Source organism: Delphinus delphis, chromosome 15, assembly GCF_949987515.2.
Source record: "Delphinus delphis chromosome 15, mDelDel1.2, whole genome shotgun sequence".
NCBI classification, from domain to species: domain Eukaryota; kingdom Metazoa; phylum Chordata; class Mammalia; order Artiodactyla; family Delphinidae; genus Delphinus; species Delphinus delphis.
The window spans coordinates 21,339,819-21,363,775 of NC_082697.1; the positions used below are offsets into that span (position 1 = coordinate 21,339,819).

The 23,957-nt window shown below is 54.5% G+C and overlaps 1 protein-coding gene across 1 annotated transcript in view; it reads right to left on the minus strand.

Moving 5' to 3' along the window:
- Window positions 1–224: 224 nt before the first annotated feature.
- VSTM2L (V-set and transmembrane domain containing 2 like) overlaps window positions 225–23,957 on the minus strand; it is a 36,344-nt gene continuing 12,611 nt past the window's right edge. Inside the window, exons 2-4 of the mRNA XM_060030808.1 lie at window positions 12,326–12,495; window positions 10,684–10,734; window positions 225–1,588 (exon numbers count right to left, since the gene is read on the minus strand). Coding sequence (XP_059886791.1) covers window positions 1,313–1,588; window positions 10,684–10,734; window positions 12,326–12,495 — 497 coding nt within the window. The 3' untranslated portion in view covers window positions 225–1,312. The remainder of the gene's footprint in view (window positions 1,589–10,683; window positions 10,735–12,325; window positions 12,496–23,957) is intronic.

Consider the following 23,957-nt stretch of genomic DNA (forward strand, 5'->3'; position numbering starts at 1 on the left):
TTCAAGTGCCTGGTAATTGGATTGGCCCTGGACAAAGGCTGGTTTTCCTTTGACTTCTTGTGCCCCCTCCAGTGCTTCTTCTGTGCTTGGGGGGCAGAGAGCAGGAGCGAGAAGATGCTGAGTGAGGCGGGGGCGTGGGCTGGCCAAGCCCTTCCCACCTGCCCCTCTCTGGTGGTGCTGCTCCCAGATACAAATGCCCCAGAAAGACATTGCCCAGAGGCTTTTTTAAACCGCTTTATTCAGGTTGGCCGGTAGTCACGGACTGGATCATGTGTACAGGGTAACCCACACACCCCTAGGCAAAGCCTCTCCCACGTCCCCCAACTCCATCGCTGAGGTGCGGCCAGAGGTTTGAGCCAGTTCTGAAGGGGTGTTGGGCCCAATAGAAATATTTACAAATCACCAGGGGGTGGGTGCCCCCGATCAGGAATTGTGAGGGGATTGGTACTGGGGGGGCCCTCGGCTCCCAACAGCCCCAGGCCCTTGGGTGGATTCGGCATGGGTCCTGGGAGGCGGCTGGGACACTAGGAGCTGGCAGAGGGGGCTCCTGGAGAGCCTCGAAGCCCCTCGAAGGGGTCCTGCTGGTGCAGAACTCTGCATGGGGCCGTGGGGTCAGAAAGGAAAGGTCCTCCTTCCGACTTGCCATGTGAAGGGGCAGATTCCTGCCCTGGGGCGGGCAGGGAGCTGTTTCTTAGTATAAGGAGGCTGAACATGAAGGACCCACCTGGAGGCAGTGGGGTCTCCCTCTCCTCCTAGGGCCCCTGTGAGCCACCCTGGCAACTGGCTCTCCTGGGGGCTCTGCTCCCAGTTCTTTGCCAGAGGAGAGGCCCCAGTTCTGCTCAGAAGATTCAAGTCCGAATTTGGGGAGGGGTCACTGTCCACACGTCCAGGTCCAAGCAGGGGATGGTTGGAAGGAGGGGGAGTGAGGCTGGGAGGCCCCAGCTTGGGACGGGATGGGGGACAAGCAAGCAAAGCGAAACACTGGACTCTACTGAAGCTGGTGACACAAGGGGGCAGCCCGGCCCCGGCCTGGTGCCCCACCCCAGCGTTCCGGGGCGGTTGTCCCCTCGGTGCCCGGGCCACCGTCTCTGAGCCAGGTCACGGGGAGGGTCTGAAGGGGAAGGGTTGGGCGGGCCTTACATGCTGAGCCAAGGGGTGGTGGGAGGAGGGCCGACATGGGGGCCACGGGCGGTCTCGGGATGGGGAGGCAGCTGGACCTGGGCAGTCCCGTCCCCAGCGGTCCAGCGGCTCCTCATGCACTCGGTACAGCCGTAGGGGCGCAGGGCGGGCCGGCGGCGGGCTGGGCATCAGTCTAGAGGCTGCAGGCCTCCTCATCCACCGAGCGCTTCCGCAGCTCCTTGCCGGGCTTGGGGGGCGGCGGCGGGGCGGGCGCTGCGGGCGGGGCCTTGGGCAGGTGCAGGACGGAGTTCTCTCCCGGCTGCACCCGCAGGTAGGCCTTGACCTTGTGGTGCCGGGCCTTGCCGTCACTGAAGTCGATGACACGGCACTCGTAGGTGCCTTCGTCCGTGGGCTTCACCCGCGACAGGCGCAGCTTGTGGGAGATGTTGCTGCCCACCACCTTGACCACCTGGGGGCGACAGAGAGACGGTGACCTGGCCACAGGAGCCCACTCCGTGGGTGGGGCCCCAGACACTCCCATGAGGGCACGCGGAGTTAACAGCAAAAGAGTAGAAGCAACTTCAATGGCCATCAACAGATCAGATAGGCAGTAGTCAGTTCATTCAGTGGACTGTTGCACAGCAGTGAAAAAGAATGAGCTAGAACTAGGCGTGTTAGAGCTCAGGGACATGCAGGAAGTGAAAAGATCTCATTGCAAAACTCCTACATACGGTGTGATGCCATTTCTGGAAAGAAACACGGGAAAATACTCTACACTGGTTTTGATGACTTGTGTGTGTGCAAGTTTGAAAACAGATGGGAGGGAACACAGTGGCCTCACCACCATGGCTGTCTCTGGAGTGGAGCCCAGGGAAGGGCCGAGGACCTGGGGTAGACTGCAAAGTGAATTCTTAGCTTTGTTTCTCAAACAAACAAACAAATAAATAAATGCTGATCACAAGTATATCAGGATGCTAACAACTGTCCAGTTGGGGGGGGAGCAAGAGAGTGACATCTGTCTTTGTACTTTGGCTTTTTGCTTGTTTATTTATTTGATATGGTTTTAAAAATTTTACTTAAAATATAATTTATATAGAGTAAGGTACACACAGATTAATGAAATTTTACTCACGTGTACACCAGTGTGACCACCATCCAGAGCAGGGCATGGGACACTTACAGCCCTCTGGAGCGCACCCTTGTGGCCCCTCCTTGTCAATACTCACCCCCAAGGGGTTACCCACTAGTCTGATTTCTATCAGCAATAGATTAGTTTTCCCTGTTCTTGAACTCCTCCATGTGTGGCTTCTTTCACACAACATAGTATCAGTGAGATTCCTTCATGTTGCACGGCTCAGTGTGTTCTTTTTTACTGCAGTGTAGTATTCCATCATATGGATATACCACAATCTGTTTGTCCAGTCACCTGTTGCTGGACATTTGGGTAGTTTTCAGATTACAGCTCTTAGGAATAAATCTGCCACAAACATAAAGCTACTGTGAGTTTTTTTCAATTAAGAAAGAAAAGGACAGTCATATAAGATAAATCATTGGGGAAGCTGGGTGAAGGAGACAGGGGACTCTGTGATCTCTTTTTGCAACTTTCTATGAGTCTGCAATTCAAAATAAAAAGCTGGAAAAAAAAAAGAGAACAGCTGGGCCCATAGAGTGGGGGGGGGGGTGGTAATGGGAGGGGGCTTCCATCCTTCCTTGTCCCCTTATTTCTTACAACCAAAATGAGCCTTGCCCCACCTCCTGTAGCCCCTGCCCCACCTACCCAGAACAGGGGAGAAAAGTCCCCAACCACCAGCCACGGGCCCCCTGCCCGATGATTCCACCACCAGTTGGCACTGCAGGCTCGCCAGGGCCAGGATGGAGCTGAGTGGGATTCAGACCTGTGGCCCCAGTGCTGAGCCCATCTGGTCCCTCTCCCCTTGGGGGGTGGGCAATGGGGACAGACAACCAGCCTGCCTATTCTTGCCACACCCCAAGTTCTGGAGGAGGACACCCCGGCCGATCACCCTTGCAGTGAGGAGGCCGGGATGAGGAAGAGGACGGTCTCTGAGGGAGTGCATTCATGTGCGGCCGGGCACTCACGCACGTGACTTCTAATCACCCCACTAATCTGCTCTGGCTTCCCTGGCCCCTTCCTCCCAGATGCCAAGCTCCTTCTGGCCTCACAGCCTTCTGGTCTCTCTGCCTGGGTGCTGTCTCCATGACTCCCATTCATTCTCCAACATCACCTCCTCCAAAAAGCCTTCAATTACATCTCCCTGTCTATTTCTTTCCTAGCAGTCATCACAATTTGAGAACCAGTTTGTTTACTTGATTTTTGTTTCTCTCTCTGGCTAAACTATAAACTCCACGAGGGCAGGGATGATACCTATTTTGTTCATCTTAGTGACCATCGCAGAGGCTGGTACCCTGCAAATAATAACGATAAAAACATTTGTTAAATGAATGGTCTCACTCTAGCTCCTTTCTCCAAATGAAGTGGTACCCAGATATTATGCTTTTTGATTTTAGGTCATGTATATATGATCCTACCCACTTTACAGACAGTGAAGCTACGGCTCTGAAAGAAGCGACTTTCCCATGGGCACTGAGTCAGGGAACTGAGAGCCGGGAACTGACCCCAGGCCTGAGTCCATGCACTCTAACCCTCCAAAGGCATGACAGAGGCCCACAGAGGGTCACGCAGAGCTGGCAGGGCCAAGGGGGGTTTCCCAGGCTCCAGAAGGGAAGAGAGCAGTGGGCAGCCACAAGGAGCCTGGCCCGTCCTCCCTTATTCTGAGCCTTCCTGGCTGGTCGTCATCCCCCCACGAGGCAGGAAAGCATGGGCTTACGGCACGGCAGGAAGCAGGAGGTGGGACAGAGGCAGAACTTCCCACCTTTCCACCAGAGCAAGCAGTGGGAGACTCTTCCAGCTGCCCGCCTGGGCAGGGGACCCCTCCTCTCCGGGTACCGGGGCTGGGCCCAGCTGGAGGCCATCAGCCCTGCTGATTCCATCACCTCTGGCCAAGGGCACGGAGAGGTCCTGCGGCCCTGCCAAGCTCTCAGGAGAGGAGATGCTGCTGCAAATGCGCAGCGGGGAGTGAATTACCTCAACATCTGTTTCCCTCACGGATATTAATTATCCTTCATTTGTCAACCCTACAAGGCGCTAATGGAGTAATAATGTGAAGGCTGGGAGCAGCGCTAGGGAGGGAGCACCGAGCCCAGCCCCCTTCTCCGCCCAGCCCCGGCCCAGAGGCCAAGGCCTGGGCACCAGCTCCCTCCTGCCCTGTCGCCCCTGTGTGGCCTCCCCGCTCAGGGAGGAGGAGGGAGACAGGGAGCACAGCAGACAGTGCTGGGAGGCTGATTCTGACCCTGACAAGTCACCAGCACCCTGGCCTCGGTTTTCTTGGGCTAGATCCATCCATCCATCCATCCAGCTGACGATTAGCGAGCGCCCACTCCGAGCTGGGCGCTGGGGATACAGCTGTGAATCAGCCAGACCCCAGCGACATCCGCGCGGGCTCCAGGTCTAACGGAAAACCCAGACCTCACACCCGCAACCGAGCACCCCGGGGAGCTGGTTTCCAACAGGACGAAGGGAGAGGACACACATCAGAGGCTGCTCCCTCCCAGCCCCAGGGGTCTGCGCCTTTAAGCACCATCCGGAGAAGGCAAGTAATAAAAACAGTAACAACAGTCACGGTATTGCTGGTAGCTAGTGTTTATGGAGCGCTTGATCCCTGTGAAATGATGCGCTAAATAGTCTATACCTTATTTAAACCTCATAATAACCCCATGATGTAGGCACTGCTGGGATACCCACTGTATGGGTCAGAAAACGGAGGCTCGGAGAGGTGAAGTGATTTGCCCAAGGCCACCCAGCTGGTGACAGAGACCAGGCCTCAACCACATCTCTGGGGAGCCTCCCGGAACCAGTAAACCACAGGTCTTTCTACCCCCTCCCCCGTCATTCCATAGGCCCCCAGCCCTCCATGTCTTGGGGGAGCCCAGTCCTGCCTCAGAAGCATCTCCTGTGGGAGGGGGCCCATCATCCTACCCAGGCTTGTTGTGGGTGGTGGAGCAGCCTGTTGGATTTCAACATTCACAGACTGGGCAGAAAAATCCTGCGGGCCAGGCCTCCAACACAGCCGGAGAGGCTATGAGGGGAAGAGACCCCCAGGCGGCAGCCTGGCTGTAAGTCATAATCACCTCGGCACAGGCATCGACAGGCCTTAGCAGTGCAGTTAAGCACCTAATTATGCTGAAAGAGGCAAGGCCAGTCCACACCAGGACCAAGCTGAGCCTCCTCCCTGCTTGCCCACGGCCCAGGCCCTTCTGGACACGGCAGGAGCCCACAGACCATCAGGTGGGCGGGCTGGGACCTTTCTCCCGAGCCGAGCCAGGAAGAATGGGTGATGCTAATTTGCGACCATGGTGCCAGACCTTTCCTCCACGTGGCCTCAGCCTAGGAGTGACGTGGTGGCCCTGGGAAGGTGCTGGGTGGGGAAGAGGGGTCAGAGGGTCCCTGCCCCAGGCCAGGGCTTGCCCTGAGCTCCGCCACTCCCGTGCCTCCGTCAGCAACACCCAGCCGCCAGCCCCTTGGCATGTCCAGAACCCAACCCAGAGTCTCCCCAAATCTGGGCCCCAGAGGGCTTCACCCATTCCAGCTAGACCTTCCCAAGTCGTCATCCCCGCTGCTCCTTTCACACTCTGGCAAAATCCATCTCTGAATCCCACTGACCTTTCCTCTAAACATCACTGGGCCCCCTCCCCGCTCTCCAGAATCCAGATCCCCAGGCACTGGCCAGGACATCGCAGCCTCCTCCAGGGTCTCCCCAAAGCCACTCTGGCTCCTTCCAATCCATCCTCCCGTGACAGCCAGACAGATCTTCCCAAAACGCCCCCAACTGAGAACGCTTCCTTTGATGGCTCCCAGCAGTGGCTGCTGGGGGGGACCTTTGGGGTCTCATCCCCACCTTCCCCTCAGCCACAACAGCCTCCTGCAGTTCCTCCAACACACACACCCAGAGAAGTTCCCCCTACTTCTAGTCAACCTCTCTACACTTCAGAGCTCACTTCACCTCACTCCACCTCCTCCAGGAAGCCCTCCAGACCCACCAGACTAGGTCAGGTCCTCTGTTACTGGCTGCGCTCCTTCTCATTTTGATGGTCGTAGTTGTAATTTTACTTTTTATCATGAGGGATTATTGGATTAACATCCATCCCCCGCACTGACTGGGAGTACCGTGAGAGCAGGGACTGGGAGTGTGTGACCATGGCCTTCACAGAGGAATCTTTTCAGTCCCAGCCAGAGGCCGGCTGCTCTACGGATGTCTCAAGGGATTTCCAAGATGGATGGAGTGATTTTTGACTCCACATGAATCTTGCCTCCCTTTCAGACTTCAGAGTTCCATGCCCTTTGTATATTGTGGATCACGGCAGGAATTTCAAGAAAATACAGAAACGTCTACTGCAGAAAATAAAGTCATAATACACCATGACCTGCCACTTGGCCTGTTAATCCTTAGTGAAGGATGCAGACCTCATGTGCTGCTCCAGTGGTCCCAGCCCCCATCCCCCACACCAGAAAAGATGCGGTATCCGTATGTGTATCATACCTGTGGGGCAGCCAAGCGGGGTAAACAGGGGCTTGACCTATAGGGCCACTTGATTGATCTGACCAATGAAGCTGCCTTTTAACCATTTATGGAGATTGGGGGACAGGGGGCTGCAGTATGTTTCCTGAGGCCACTTTGGATGTACCTGGCTTTTGGGGCTTAGCTGGAGAGGAGGCGGGGCTTAGGATAAGTGGGCTGGAGCACGAGGCGACACGTACATGGAGACCCAGGCTGCCCACGGCTATTTTGGACCGAAACAGGTTACATGAACTGAATCTACAGCACAAATGACTTTGGTTAGACCAAAGGAGGAACTAACAGTAATGAAGGCAGGGAAGCCCCCTGGGAAAAAAGGTGTGTGGAGAATTTCACCTTATTTTACAATTAGGAAGTCGGGGGCCATCTCAACTTGCAAAACTGGTTAAGGGGAAATTAACCTAAATTCCAAAAGACAGAACTTCAGTTAGGTCAAAAGAAAAGTTTCCAGAACTTGAAAATGGACAGAGCAAAAGTTACCTGAGCCACAGGAATAAGGCCCTGATGGTAGAATCCTCAGCATACACAAGCTCCCAAGGGAGACACTTTTAAGGCCAGGGGGTCCTTTCCCAGGCCCCAAGTTAAATGAGATAATTCATGTAAAGTACTCATCATGGTTCCTGACATATGGCGGGCACTCAATAAATGTCAGCTGCTTTATCATTACTATTATTATCATCATCATCATCACAGATGCCTGTCCTCCCATATAAATGATCTCTCTGAGCTCTTTTCATTCCCTCCCATTTCCTGTAGAGAAGCTGGGCCTCCTTTCCCTGCTCCACACATGCTAGGAATAGGAGTCACGTGATTCGAATACTCATATTAAGTTTCCACTCTACTACCCACTGTCATTCACATGGCCAAATCCGGAGGAATTTCACAGTTGCCAGAGTGTTTTCATATATTCATTAGACAGCTGTGAAGGGGGGAAAGAGAGGCCCAGGGGACTGGCAGAGCTGGACCAGGACTCAGGTCCTGTGACATTCAGGGCTGGCTCCACTGTGTCCTCACTGTCGCACCCCCGCACTTAGCACTGCCGTATCTCAACCTGCCCAGGGCCACCATGGCGGCCCCAATGGGTTACAGAGCCCATCATGGAGCCGTGCCCACACCAAACTCCCAGAAACTCACTGTACTTCCTCCTCCGAACCTGAGGCCCCCCAGGTGCTGACGCTACCAGCGGGGAGACTGAGCCGTTTGGTTTTCACAGTTTTTCAAAAATCAAATTAGGTCCCAGCAGTTAAAAATTGGGAGATTATTCCATGCAACTCGGGATTTTTAGGTGACATGGGGCTATGGGGCTGGAATTCCTGCCTGGCTCATCTAGCTCCTGCAGATACAGGGCCTGCGGTCCCCAGGTCCCATAGTTTCACACAAGTCCCTTCATGGCTGCACGTCCCCTGTACACATCCATGCACAGGCATGACGCACATAGTGTTGGCATGTCTGTTTATCAAAATCTGTGTCTGGGGGCTTCCCTGGTGGCACAGTGGTTGAGAGTCCGCCTGCCGATGCAGGGGACGTCGGTTCGTGCCCCAGTCCGGGAAGATCCCACGTGCCGCAGAGCGGGTGGGCCCATGAGCCATGGCCGCTGAGCCTGCGCGTCTGGAGCCTGTGCTCCGCAATGGGAGAGGCCGCAACAGTGAGAGGTCTGCGTACCGCAAAAAAAAAAAAAAAAAAAATCTGTGTCTGGCTTTACACTGCCACTGGCCTGGGGGTGTGTGGGTACGTGTGACAGTCACCTGATAAATAACTACCTGCCAGGCGCTGTGCCAGGCTCTGGAAATGTACCAGTCAATCAGGCAAGCACAGTCCCAGCCCCACTGTCTCTGGGGAAGACAGGCCTGAGACAAATGCTCACAGGCATGGATAAGTGCAGACAGAAATGCAGCCAGCAGGGAGAAGGGAGGGATGCCGGCTGAGTTCCAGGGTCCAGGGAGGCTTGCTGAGCTGAGCTCTGAAGGAAGAGAGAGGAACAGTTTTCTAGGCAGAGGGACTGGCCTGTGCAAAGGCCCAGAGGTGGAAGGAATGGGAGGCTGGAAGGCAGCGGGTGGAAGGAGGCAGTGTGAGCCGGGTCAAGCGAGGTGAGAAAGCCCAGAGGGTGAGCAGAGCAAGTTGCACAGAACCTCAAAGCCCGCAGAGAAAAGTCTGAGCCTTCTCCTAAGCTGCAGGAAACCGGGGTGTGCCTCTGCTTACAGGTGTCCACTAACTGCGCGTCTGTGTATTTAAGAACGGTCACGTGCAAGACGCTGTCTGCACAAGGAACTGGGTCTGTGCTTGTCTGTGAGTTTCCTAGCCAGAGCCCCAGAGCCCCAGAGCCCCCGCTGGTGCAAGAATCGCCGGGGCTAGGATGGGGTGGGGGGGATTGCACAGTCATGCTGAGCACATTTATTTTATTTAACTAGTTAGCACCTTCGCATTCCCCTCACGTGGGGCCCAACAGCCTGAATTCTAATCCTCTAAGTCAATTAGATTATTCTCTCCTGTGCCTGAGACGCTCCTTAAACCCCAAACAAAATCATCGGCGAGAGAGTTGCCATGAACGGGGTATATTAATACACACACCGATTTCTACCTTCCTGGGCTTAACTGATGGGCGTTTGGGCAAGAAATGGGGTATTACGTATGGGTGTGCCCTTGGCAGAGAGAGAGGGTTAGGGTGAGGGCTAGGGATTTAGAGAGGGTGGACCAGCAGCTGTCCTGAGCTGGAAATGGCTCAAATTTCCAGATCGCAACTCAGAAAGGCCCCGGGCAGACTGCACAAATGGTGCTTTGAAGGCCCTTGCCTGTCATCTGCCTACCTCCTGCTTGAGCCTCTGTGGGAGCCTCCCTCCTGGCCTCCCTGCCTCCGTTCTGCCACCTCCAGTGCCTGGCACAGCACCTCATGCCTCCCGATGCCCACTCTTTACACTGTGACTTCCGCTCAGGGAGCTCCTCTGCATCTAACTGGCCTTGGGGTCCCGAGCTCCCCCGCAGGTCCTTGAAGGACTTCAGAAGGAGCAACAGAAAAGAGTGATTTTGGAGGTCACTCCCACACATGCACATTCATACCCCGGCGGGCACCTGCATCTTCTGAGTATGTGTCCAGTGGACTTCTAACCTCCTGCCAGGCTGACCACATGCCCCGTGCACAAACCCAACCTGGTCCCATGGCCACATGTGTCACCAGGCCGGTCCCCTCTACACAGTCTCTTTTCTCGATCCTGCCTGCCTCTACCAGGCCCTGCTTTGGGTGCCCTCCTCTACAAAAACTGTCAATCCTTGAGTCCCCTGGGTGCCCCACCTCACTGGGCTCCAGCGTAGCCTGAAGACAAAAAGCTGGAGGCAGCTCAGCCAAGTCACGACCTCCAGCAAGGCTTTGACCCCTCTAAGCCTCAGTTGCCTCACCTGTAAAATGGGTGAAAGCTTGCCCTTCCCCATAGAGATGGAGCAACGATAAAATGAGTCAATGCATTAGAAGGCCCGGCCAGTCTTGAAATCCTTCAGCTGTAGTCCCCCTGTCCTGCCTCACGTCTGGAGCCAGATGACCCAAGTGACCATGAGATGCCACAGCAGTCATTCGTGATGGGCCAAAAAAAGCCGGCTCAGTCTCATTATACCCTGTTGGTTCCCCAAATAAAAAATGCTGCTGAGACAGACATGAAGCATCAGGGAGGCACACAGCCTTGGCCCCAACAGGAGAGAATGCGTCTTCTCGCCCCCTGTCATTGGTTTGTGCCTGTCATTCAATGAACTTGAAAAACCTCTGGCTTTTCAAAAACAGAGCCAGGCCAATTTTTCACCCTTCTTTTTTCCTTCTCCTCCATCTTCTTGCCCAAGTTCCCTGCTGAACTGGATTTTTTTTTTTTTTTTTAAATTACAGCTGTGTCCTCCATTAGAGCCCTTGTGAGAAGTCATTACCAAAACTCACACTTATTTTGGTCTCGTCCTTCCCTGCGTCTTCCTGCTGAGATGCTTTTAGCTGTTGGGAGCGGGAGGGTGGAGAAAACAGAGACAATGTGTTAGGATCACGGGGTGGGGATACGAGCAATGGCTAAGATTCTCGTAACCGCAAGTGATGCTCTGGGGACTACGGGTCTAGAGGTTGGGGTCCTTCAGCTCTATGTCCACTCAGGGCATGGAGGTGAGTCAGAGCAAAGGAAGATAAAGGAGATGCCTAAAAAACTGACTGTGCATGTGCTACACATTCTGATATATACGGTATTTAGGGATATACAGGGAGGGTACGTGTGAACAGGCAAAAATGTTATTCGGGCTTGGTGTGTCTGTCGGAGTGTCTGTCTGTACACTTGCATCTCTCTATCTGTGAATGTGTTGTGTTTTCAGGAGTGTTTGCAGCAGACGCTGTCGGAGCCCTGCCCACATACTATCCCCCGGCAAGCTGACCCCAGAGACATCCAACTACAAAGCCTGCAACTCTTTGCCTAAGGGCTTTCTCTGACCACTGGAGTCCTCTGAGCCTGTGTGCTGGGGGGTTGACACCTCCAGGAGCTAGATGAGTTTAATATATATTTGTGAATATGTTAGAGGCCATTTCATGAAACATGCAAGAACGTGTGAGCATGCCCGTATGTGCCTATGAAGGTGCGTCATGTAAGTGTTCATAAGTGAACAGGTGGGCAGACACATGTGTTTGCATAATAGTTACATATACACAAGCGTAAGAATGAGAGTGTCTTAGTTTGTTCCCCCAGAAGCAGACCCTAAGACAAAGATTCAGGTGCAAGTGGTTTATTTGGTAGGTGATCCCAGGAAACATCAGGAGAGGAATGAGTGAGTGAGACAAAAGAGGGAAGGAAGTCAATAATGGGTATGTCATCAAGCCAGTTACCCCCCTGGGCAACTGGAACTTACTCCCACTGGGCACCTGGGGGAAAGGGAGGAGGATGCTCTTCAGTTATCCCAACGGAGGAGCAAGGGAGCTGGGGTATTTACCCTCCAACTCCGTCAGTCATTGATGGGGCGCTCCTCCAGCCTGCCTTGCTGGCCAGCAGGCTCTGTTGTCCAGAGAAAACCCTCAGCAGTGTTGGCAGCGGGGCTGGTGGCAGGGGACGGTGCTTACCCGGCACGTGGGCGGGGACACCAATAGCGTCTGCACTCCGCCACCCGCTCCCCCGCGCCCCGCCGCAGGCTGGCACAGTGTGTGCGTGGGAGCGTGTACGAGTGCAGAGGTGAATGTGTGTGCCGTGACTGGGCGGCCTCGTGTGCCTGCACGTATGTGGAAAGGCATGCATGTACACGTGTGTGTGACAGCTTCTGTCCCTCTGGCCTGCTTCCCCACCTGTACACGAAGCGAGGGACTCTACTCCTTGGAAGGCCCTTCTTACTGGGCCCATCCCAAGAGCTCAGCCTGGCTCCGCCCCCTGCCCCTCCCCACAAACAGGCCTCCGTTCCGGGAAACAGGGAAGGAGACAGCTGGGGGCTTCAGAGGACGAACGTAGCCGGGGCCCACGCCCCTCCGAGGAGATGAGGGTCAGAGACACACTCCTCCCCGGGGGTGGGTGGGCCAGGGCTCTCCCAGCCCCACTCGGAAGTCTCCCCAGGGGCGGTACCTGGTTCGAGGCCCATCCCTGCTTGTCCGTCCAGTCCCTGTGGGTCCGCACGTACCACCACTGGATCTCCAGCGAGTAGGAGGGCGAGCCGCTCCCGCGGAAGGAGCAGGCCATCTCCACGTCCTCGCCCGTCCGCGCCGTCATGTCGTGGGGCGTCTCTGTGAACAGGGCTGTGCGGAGAAACCGGGGGAGGGGTGGCCGGGGCTCAGGAAACAGCGGGGCCGGCGGCCCGGGGCTGGTGCGGGGGCTGGAGCTGAGAGAGAGGGAGCGGCCGCGCCTGCGGGCGGGTGTGGCCTGGCTGCAGGTGGGGCACCTAGACGAGCTCCGCGAGGCTGCGCAGAGGCCTGTGCGGCGGCAGCTGGCCACACCTGGGGATGAAGGCGTAGGCCCGGGGCCCCGGAGGCCCCACACAGCTGGGCCTTGATCCCGGAGCCCGCGGGCACCAGATTCTCGAGAAGGGAGCGATGGATCCGAGGAGGGCTTGGTTGGAAGGTGTGAGCAAGGAGGCCAGGGAGGAAGCTGCTGTTTTCATCAGTTCTTCCCCGATTTCTCCAGTTGCCCCCATCCTGGATCATTCCCCACCCCAGGGCACAGCGTTCAGCACCGTCTTTGCAAAACCAAATCAGACCTACCCCCCTCCCCGGCCCCCTCGGAACCCTTCCTCGGGTCCCCTCTGCACCAGGTTGGGGGGCAAGCCCTGCCCACCTCCCCCTGGTCTCCATTCTGTCCTGTGGACATGCCTCACTTTCTCACCTCACTTTTGCCCTCGCTGTTCCCAATGCCTGGAATGTTCTTCCCCTGGTCCCTCTTCGTCCAGCAAGTCACTCAAAGCTCAGCTGAAACTTGGTCCCCTCAGAGAGGCCTTCCCTGACCACGTGGGTAGGTTCCCCTCAACCCCCCAGCTCCCACCTGCCTGGGGAATGGTCACGGTCTTGCATCGGTTCACTGCCTGCACTGCCTGTGCAAGCTGCATGAGAACAGGGACCAGCTCTCCTGTGGCTACACATCTCCTGGCACCTCGTAGGTGTGATACATCCTCCATCCTCTCAAGAGCCCCAGGAGGCGGTGGGAGACACATGTGCCCCCCATCCCTCCAGCAGGGTCCAGCTCGCCCACCAAATCCCACAGCAGGTGGTTCCTGGGACCCAGCAGGAGCCCCACCCACTGCCATGCCCACCAGGCTGGCAGGTAAGAGAAAACAAATCCCGGCTCAGTGCGGCCCAGCACCGCTCCCCACCATATGTTCTGACACTCGTCTCTCCAAACAAATACTGTCCTGAGATGTCATTAGAATCCTTTCCTCTTCTCAGGAGAGATTTTCTCACCCTGGAAAGACACCTGGCAACAGGCAGGTCACCCAGGGAATGCTGCATCCATCAGTGCCCCGATCCCATGCCCACCTTGCTGCTGCAGCCCGCCAGACACCCTGACCCAGCGGGCAGACAAGCCCACCTTGCAGCCCCGGTGGTCCCTCAAGGCACCGCTCAGCTCAGGGCAGGAGGAGGACAGAGTCTGACTGGGGGCGGGGGTGCTGCTCTGGGGCCACCTCCCTCCACTCCCTCCCCACGATCCCGAGGGCTTTGGGAGGTTCGGGATTGATAAGTTGCTTTTTCTGCTCTGCACAGAGGGTTTCCAAGTGGAGCCTGACTCCAGCAACGAGTCTCTGGGCTAAGAGAAAGTCTGTGACATCCCTGACCTCCAGGGTCATGCATTCAGGCTGCCCACATCCTCTGAGGTTCGGGAGGGACTGGCCGCTGTTGCATAACAAGGCCCATTTAATAAGAATGGGTGTTGTTGGAGTTACTGAACACAAGCCAGGCGTGGTGTGCCGTCAGCTGAGAGCTGGGCAGCAGGCTCCTGGAGGAAGGTACCTGCCCACCCGCCTCTGCCTTCCAGGTGCCCAGGCCCCAAACTGTAGAGTTGCCCTTGCCTCCCTCGTTCTTCCTCTTACACCCCCTTTCAATCTCTGGGGAATCCCATGGGTTCTGCCTCCAGAACATCTCCTGAATCTGGTCCCTTCTGCCCACTCCAACTGCCCCATGCTGGGCCAGCTGTCACCACCTCTCACCCGTAACAGTAGGGGAGCCTTCTCACTGACCTCCCTGCCCACTCCCCGACAATTTATTTTCAACACAGCAGCCAGAGGTAATTTGGCAAAACACAAATCAATCCCCGTCTCTTCTGTCCTCAAGCTACTTTTCCACTTGCTCATTCCATTCCTGACACGATGGCCTCCTTGCTGCTTCTCCAACGTTCCAGCTGAGATCCTACCTCAGGGCCTTTGCGCGTGCTGTTCCCTCTGCCTAGAAGGCTCTTCCCCCAGATTCTCACATGGCTCCCTCCTTCCCCTGCTTCAGGACTCTGCTCAAATGTCACCTCCTCAGCAAGGCCTACCCTGACCACCTCACTTAAAACTGCATCCCTGGGAATTCCCTGGCAGTCCAGTGGTTAGGACTCGGGCGCATTCACTGCCAGGGCCTGGGTTCGATCCCTGGTCGGGGAAATAAGATCCCACAAGCCGCACGGCCAAAATAAACAAATAAATAAAATTTTTTTAAATGAAAAGAAAATTGCAAAATTGAATTTGTATTAAAAAAACAAACAAACAAACAAACTGCATCCTTTGCCCCAACCCAGTGCTTCAAATCCCTCTTCCCTTCCCGCATACTAACAGTGCTGTCCACTAGAATGTTCTGTGACAAGGAAAATGTTCTATATCTGAGCTAATACAGTAGCCACCAGCCACATGTATCTATTGAGCATCTGAAATATGACCAGTGTGAATGAGGAACTGAATTTTAAGTTTTACTCCATTTAAATTCATTTAAATTTAAATGTAAATGGCCATTTGTAGGTAACGGCTACTGTATCGGACAGCACAGCTAATATTTATGTTTATGGTCTGCTTTCCCTTCCAGGAGGCAGGGGCGGTGCCTGTCTTGTCTACTGATATATCCCCAGTTTGGCACATAGTAGGTGCTCAATAAATACTTTTTGAATAAACAAATGAGCAGACCTGGCTTGTCATTGGTGGAGCAGCATCCACAGGCAGGAGGGGCCCTGTCCGAGGGTCCCAGGCCAGGCTCAGCCCTCCATGCCTGCTCTGATGCTGACTTGCCAACTCAAGCAGGACTGAAGGGGGCCGCTGAGGACCGAGCCACCAGGAGGGCTGGGAGGTGATCAGAGCGAGCCATTGGCCCCCGGTTCTGGGACAGCCAGATTCGGCTTTGATCCGGGCCCCTGCCCACCCGGTACCCTTTGCAAACAGAGGAAGGAGGAGAGTGGTGAGGCCCCCTAGTTGGATCCAAGGTAACCGGCAGTGTGACCCTGCTGGCCAAGAGACAGTGGGAGGGACACAGCTGTGACCCTCTCCAGGTGCCACTGCCTGAGCCATGGGAATCAGAAAGTACCCACACTTCTCCCTCCTGCAAATGGAGAAAGGGAGTCCAGAGCTACTGGGGGGTGGGGGGTTTGCTCATCCCAGGATCACAGAGCTAGGAAGGGCGAAGCCAGCCCTGGAGCCTGGGCCTGCATGACTCAGCCACGGCCCTTCTCCTCCCAGAGATGGCTGAGTGGAGGAAGCACATCTGTCTGACAGGAGGATGGGAAATGGTACATCTGGGTCTCATGGGTGGAAGGAAGGGCACAGATGGGCTGTCCTTGGGTGGGGTTTCCATGAGGGTGACCCGGGGAAGGGCCAGCCTCCATCCACCCTCACTCAGCCTCCCCCTGCCCACAAGCTCCCCCAGCTGACTGAAAAACCCTGACCCTGGCCCACCAGCTCTTCTTACTGATGCAGAAAATGAGGTTCAGAGCGGGCAGTATCTGGCCTGGGGCTACTCAGCAGCCAGGGGTCAGCAAGGTCAGGCTTCAGGCCCTCTCACCCCCAACACACAGCCCTTATCCCCCAACCCGGATCCCAATAACTGTCCTCTAGAGGGCACTGTCCGACAGACACCAGATGCAAGCCACGCAGGCAACACACATACGGCATTTTAAATTTTCTATTGCCGTATTTTAAAAAGTAACAATTTTTTTAAACAGATGAAATTAATTTTAATCATTTATTTTATTTAACCCAAGATATCAAAAAATTATTTCAACAGGTATAAAATTATTAATGAGATATTTTACATTCTTTTTTGTGCTAAGTCTTGGGTATCCAGCATGTATTTTACATGATTACAACACATCTCAATTTAGACTAGCCACATTCCCACTGCTCAGTTGCCACGTACGGCGGGTGTCCTGGCAGGTGGTGACGCTGTGCCAGCCTCGCTCCCCTCTCCCTCACATGTCCCAATTGCTCAGAGGAGGCGGCCCAGGCCCAGCATAGGGTGGTAACCCTTCCAAGGCCATGCGGCAGAGCTTGGATTTGAATCCAGGACTGTTTGACTCCCAAGGCCATGCTACTCGCAGAGGGCTCTTTCTTAAAAAGGAACAGTCCCAAATGGCCAACCCTGCCTTGGAAGGTCCTGGAGAGGACCCTTCCTCTGGGACAGGGTGGGGAGTCTGTTTTATTCTGAGCGTAAAGGTCTGGGTGGGTACAGAGGAGGCATTTCACCCAGGCTGAGGCAATCAAGGGAGGCTTTCCAGAGGGGGTGTTGCTCCCCCCATCCCCAGGTGGGCCAGATGGTCCTGAGCTGGAGTGGGGAGGGGCACTGGCTGGGAGAATGGAGGGAGAACCCAGCTCCAAGAACTCCTGGGAGCCAGGAGAGCTGTCTGCAGGTGTAGCCACCAGCTCTTCCTCGCCACCGTGGGCTCTGATCCCCTCAGACCCTGCCTGGAGGCACTTGGTGGAATGGGTTGGGGGAGGCTCCCTCAGGATCCCATTGACTCCAGCCTCAGTGGTGATGGGGGCAATGCATCCTCAGGACAAGTGGGGAAACCGAGGCTCTAGACATTTGATGGCGTATCTGAGTCTTCTTGTTCCAGAGGCAGCAACACGAAGGTTTGTCTGGGCTCCACCCCAAGGAAGCCCCTTCCCCCCAGAGAGAAGCTGTGTGCAGATAACTGCCAGGAGCACAGGACTGAGCTGGGGAGGAGGGACTGAGCCTGTTTCTGCCAACAGACTTGCTGTGTGACCTTGGGAGAATTTCTCCCCCTCTCTGAGCCTCAGATTGCTCCTGTATACAATGGGGGTTGTACCTCACGGTCTGAGACCCCCACCAGCTCAGACGGCCTGAGGGAGAAAGTGATGTATGTCCTAAGAGCCATGGTTTGGGCATTGGAAGGGGAGGGGTCCCTCTTACTTGGGGGAGAAGGGGACTCTGGAGGGAGGAGGAGGTGGCCTGGTCATTCAGCCAGGCCCTGAAGGAGGCGTGGATGCTGACAAGCCAAGGAGGATAAAAGGGATGGTGTGAACCAAGGAGGAAAGGAGGGAAACCCAGGGAGCCTTGTTTAAAAATGATAGTAATAGGGACTTCCCTGGTGGTCCAGTGGTTAAGACTCAGCTTCCACCGCAGAGGGCATGGGTTCAACCCCTGGTCGGGGAACTAAGATCCTGCGTGCCGCGCGGTGCAGCCACAAATCATCATCATCATCGTCCACCGTTTACGGAGCACCTACTGCACGCCTAGCATGGTGCAGACATCGTCTCTAACAGTCTCTAATCCACTCACTCCCGTTAGACAGATGAGGAAAATGAGGCTCAGAAAGGTGACATCATTTGCCCAAGACACACACACAGCTGGAATTTGAACCTGGGTCTGACCAGCAGGCATGACCAAGACCCAGGGGTCCGTCAGCTCCCATCAGAATTTGTTCTGAATTATCAGGTTGAGTTTAGTCACCAGGCTCCACATGTCTGTATCCCACTTGCACACCTCCAGAGATGGGGAACTCAGTTTCTCCTACATCCACTGAAAGTGGGCAGCCCTAATCGGCAAGATGTTCTTGCTCCCTCTCCTAACTCTGTGACGAGGACGTGGCATCAGCACCCGACACTGGAAGGTGATCCACATTAATTTTTTTTTTTTTTTTTTTCCTGGTACGCAGGCCTCTCACTGTTGTGGCCTCTCCCGTTGTGGAGCACAGGCTCCAGACGCGCAGGCTCAGCGGCCATGGCTCACGGGCCCAGCCGCTCTGCGGCATGTGGGATCTTCCCGGACCGGGGCACGAACCCGCGTCCCCTGCATCGGCAGGCGGACTCTCAGCCATTGCGCCACCAGGGAAGCCTGATCCACATTAGTTTTGATGAGGATGATGATGATCTCTGAGAAATATGGAGTCCTTGCCAGGCCCTCTGCCAAGCTCTTTACACATATTTTCTCATGCCCCCACCAGGATGCTATGGGGTAGGTGTGATCATTACCATCCCCATATTTCAGATGGGGAAGCTGAGGCTCACAGAGGTTAAGTGACTTGCCCAAGATCACAGGGTGAGTAAGTGGTTACATATGAACCCAGATCTAGAGGACTGAGGAGTGAGAGCTCATAACTTCTAGACCATGCTCCTACAGCCCCTCTTCCCAGTCTCCCCAACCTCCTTCCCTCCACCATTCAGACAACCCCATCCCCCATCCCCAACTCCCTACGCCACCCCATCTCCTCGTCAGCATCCCTGCTGAGTTCGGGACATTAAAATCCTCTCCGACATCCTCCCACCCCTGAGCACCCCCTCTCTGTTCAGTTAACTCCTCGCAGCCCATGCCTAGGGAGGCTGGTATAATTATAGATTTTTTTTTTTTTTTTTGCGGTATGCGGTATGTGGGCCTCTCACTGTTGTGGCCTCTCCCGTTGCGGAGCACAGGCTCCGGACATGCAGGCTCAGCGGCCATGGCTCACGGGCCCAGCCGCTCTGCGGCATGTGGGATCTTCCCGGACCGGGGCACGAACCCGCGTCCCCTGCATTGGCAGGTGGACTCTCGACCACTGCGCCACCAGGGAAGCCCTAATTATAGATTTTTGAAAAGGATGCAGTTGTGCTCTCCAGCCCCAGGGCCCGAGCAGGGCTAGGCTCGCTGGGAAGACAATTAAAACCACTGTCCACAAATTAGGATTCTACAGGAGAATGAGAAAGGGACTCCATTGAATGCAACATCTCCTTCCTTTCTGCTTTTAATTGTATTAATTAACCCCAGGACTGGTTAACAGGGCGTCATCTGCAGGAAACAGCTCGTGACCCTGGCCTGAGGCACTGACTTTGGCTTCTGGGAAAGGCAGGGGATGACCTGGAAGATCTCACCCGCCCTTCAAGAGCAGGACCCTAACCTTCTTCCTAACCTTTCAGGCCCTGGTTCAGCACACACACCTAGGGCTTGGCCTCAGGTCTGGATTCGAACCCTGTTTCCTCTAGTCCCTAGCTGTGTGAGCTGGATAAGCCCCTTTACCTCTCTGAACCTCAGTTTCTTTAGCTGAAGAAAGGGGAGAATGAGAGGGAGAGGGTTATACAAGGCAACATATGCCTCACGCCCAGCACATAGTAGGTGCTCACCAAATAGCACTCCCTTCTCTCACCTTCTAGCTCAAAATTCTACCATCACCAGAAAGATTTTTAAAGATGCTCCTTTGTAGCCTCATCAGATTATACGGTGGATGCAACATCTGTATTTCACTCACACCTGGACCACGAGACCTCTCATCCATCAGTCCTGTACCTCCTCTCCTTCCTCATTTGCTCCCAACAGCTGTCCCCCCGCCAAGCCAGGGGGATTCACACAGGTCCTGAGGGGCTTGTCAACCAAGGTGACCCCAGCTCAGGCCCCACCTCCCTCCATCTCTGAGCTCAGGTTCCCCATCCCAGACCCTCTGGTCCAGGAAGCCTGCATGGACTGGACCCTAGCCCACCCATAAGTCTTTGCCAGAGCGACAGCAGGATTCCCCTTGGGGACTGGCGGTAGGGGCATGCCCTAGTCAGGGGAACCAAGGCAGAACTGGAGCTAGAGAGAGACAAAGGGGGCAGAGCAGAGAGAACCAGTGCTGCCCCAAGGGCCCCTTGGTCATCCCTATCTCAGGCCCCATCTCTTGCCAGGACATATTGAGTCACTGCTTACTCGAAACCTCCAATGATGAATGGATAAGCAAAATGTGGCCCCTCCACACAGTGGAATATTATTCAGTCTTAAAAAAAGCAAGGAGATTCTGACACGTGCTCCAACATGCATGGACCCTGAGGACATCAGGCTAAGTGAAATAATCCAGGCACAAAAGGATAAATACTGTATGATTCCATGAGGTTCCTAAAGTAGTCAGACTCACAGAGACAGAAAGCAGAACGTTTGGGCTGGAAGAGGGTGGATGGGGGAGTCATTGTTTAATGGGTACAGAGTTACACTTCGGGATGACGCAACATTCCCAGATGTGGACAGTGGTGATGGCAGCACAGCAACCTGATTATATTTGATGCCACTGAACCGTACGCCGAAAAATAGTGAAAATGGTGAAATTTACATTATGCGTATCTTAACCACAACTTTTTAAAAAACACCTCCCGCGGCTTCCCAGCCCTGCAGCGGTGTGTTTTCAGGGGTCTGTGCCACAAGGCAACTTTCCACTAAATCTGAGCTGTCCAGTATGGTGGCCCTGAGCCCCATGTGGCTGTGGAGAGTTGAAACACAGCTAGTCCAAACTGAGATGGCTGTTCAGTTAGGTCCACACTCAATTTAGAAGATAGTATGAACATAAGAATGTATCAATAGGGCTTCCCTGGTGGCACAGTGGTTAAGAATCCGCCTGCCAATGCAGGGGAGATGGATTCGAGCCCTGGTCCGGGAAGATACCACATGCCGTGGAGCAACTAAGCCCTGCACCACAACTACTGAGCCTGTGCTCTAGAGCCCGTGAGCCACAACTGCTGAGCCCACACGCCTAGAGCCCGTGCTCCACAACAAGAGAAGCCACCGCAATGAGAAGCCTTCAACGAAGAGTAGCCCCTGCTCACCGCAACAAGAGAAAGCCCGCACGCAGCAACGAAGACCCAACGCAGCCAAAAATAAAATAAATAGATTTATTTTAAAAATTAAATTAAATTCAAAAAATAAAAAGTGTGACTCACTGAGGGCCATTTCCAGAAAGGCTGCTCTCTACCCAGCTCAGCAGGGTGCCGGGGCCAAAAGGGTGTGTGACACAGGGTCAGGAAGGCCTGCAGTCCCGGGAACTCCCAGCTGGGAGGCAGAATAGGGAAAAGGGCTGCAGAGGGAGTGTTTACAAGGAAGCCCCAGCTCACAGGCGAGTCTCCCAGAGCTCCTGAAATCAGGGGATGTAAAATGTCCGTAAGAGGAAAACCTAAATGAGTGGGATGGAAAAGCCTCCAGGGAATGGGGAGGCTGGAAGGGATGGGTGCAGGGCACCTGCCCTGGGATGGACCCAGGGGAGGCACCTGAGGTTCTCTTCGTTTCCTCCTGGGCTGCCCCCAGCTTCTGGCAGGCGGCCTGCAGCAACAGGGATCGAGGTGTGAGTCAACGAAGGCTGTTTCATCTTGGAGTGGACAGGTTTCCCCTTCTCAAGAAGTGACAGGGAATGCATTTTGTACCAAAGCTTGAGGAACTGCAATATGCCTTATTGGGAAGATGGGGGGCTGGGCACACAGCAGGGGCTCAAGGGCTCCCTGCAGAAGGAATGAAAGAGATCAAATTTCAGGGACTCCTACCCTGAGCTAGGCCCTGTGCTGGGCTTCCTAAGATGCTTAGGTCAGGCCCTGACTCTCAAGGGGCCCACACTCTGCAGGAGTGACAAACACACAGAACAGTCTGGACAAGAGCTGGGACTGAGCCTGGATCGGCACGTACAGTTGTTCAGGGTGTGCACCATTCACAGAGCCATGAATCATAGTGCACAGAGAGGTGCAGGGCACAACTGCATGCAGAAGCTCTGGATGGAGGTGCACGTGCTAAGAGAGGAAAGGGCAGGCCCATGTCTGCCTGGAGAGTCAGGCTTCTGGGAAGTGGGGACATGACTGGACTTAAACACTGATGGGGTTTGCACAGCTGGGGGTGTTCAAGACAGGAAAGGGCATACCAGAAGCAGAGTTTCCCAAGTCCAACCTTTGGGGGACCACCTTTACCATTTCTGTAGGATCCCGGTACCACTGCACTATCATTTACTTAATATTTAGTTTCGAAAGCATCTTTCCCTTTTTACTAAATAAATTCAGCTTAAAAGGAGAATTCAGCTTAAAAGGAGACTTTTATTGCTGCCATAAATGGAAAATCAGCAACACGTGCCATAAAGAGAGGGTAACAGTACAAATAAACACTACGAAAACCAAACAGCGTTCGTAAATTCTAGCCAGGGGAGGTTGCCTGCTGAAGGCTACGCGCCTCAGTCCCCATTCCTCTCATTAACAAGGGAGACTGGCGAGAGTTAGGCATTAAATTCAGAGCAGCACCGAGCAGAAACTTTTTTCTTGATCAGAAGGGCCTGGGATGCAGGTCCAGCTGACACCAGTGGGCATCAGTGGGCAACCACCCCCACCACTGTCCCCGGCTCTGGCTTCCTGGGCCGCTGGCCCAGTCCCCCACGATTCACCTTTAGCTGGTACCTCCAAGACCTTGCTCACTCTGGCCCATAGACCTGGAAGCCTTTCCTGCCACTCACCTATACGGGGCAGCATCCTGTCTGATTCGCTGTAAGTTTCCGTGTGCCTTGTGCATGGGGAGGGCTAACACCCATTTCAGGAATGAGGAGGCCCGAATGCACGCTAGTAGAATGAATGACCAAAGAAATGAATGGAGGGCTCCCTTCTGTGCTGTGCTGCTCAGACCAGGGCAGTGACTTCCTGAGGCATTGGTTTCCCTCCCCCCAACTGGGGACAGAGCACTGTTTTTGTATTAAAACAAACATGAATATATTATGGCATAGAATACAGAATTCATGCATTTTGAATGAAATAGGAGACATCAAAGAAATACTGTCCTTGGTTGGGAGCTGTTTACTCTCCTGCATGGGGAGAACCCCTCGTCAAGGGCCTCCATCCGATCCAATCAGAAGCTGCTTTCACCTCTGCAGCCTCAGGCTCCTCAGACCATGCTCTGCACGCTGGAGTGCTGATGCGTGGGCAAAAGGGGCAGGGGACCAAGAGGAGAGAGAGGGGCTGGGGGAGGGTGAAGCCCAGGATTTACAGATGCAGATGCCAAGTTGCAGCTCCACCCTGACTTGCTGCGTGGCTTCGTGTAAGTTGCTGCACTTCTCTGGGCTTCGGTTCCCACATGTGTCATTGCTTAAAGGCTTATTTTTGAGGATTAAATGAACTCACGCAGGTGAAGAGCCTGTTTCAGTGTTCGGGACACAATAGGGCCTCAACGCCCACTCAATGCTGAGTTTTAGGGACACACAAGCACATTCACCCAGGTGGGGCCCCTGCCCAGCCCTGTCTGATGACCCACCCAATAACAATTACAATAGCTAACACTTTTGAGCACTGACTATGTGCAAAGTGCCTGGAGATGCTGTGCCTCAGTTTCCTCATCTCTATAATGGGGATAATAATAACCGCCACCTCATAAGGCTGTTGTAAGGATTAAATGCGTTAACATTTATAAAGTGACTGCCTGACACCAAGTATGTGCTTATAAAGATGTTTCCTTTTTATTTATTCATTCATTTAGCTGTAATTGAAGTGAAATTCACATAACATGAAATTAACCATTTTAAAGTGCGCAAGTCAGTGGCGTTTGGTGCAGTCACAATGCTG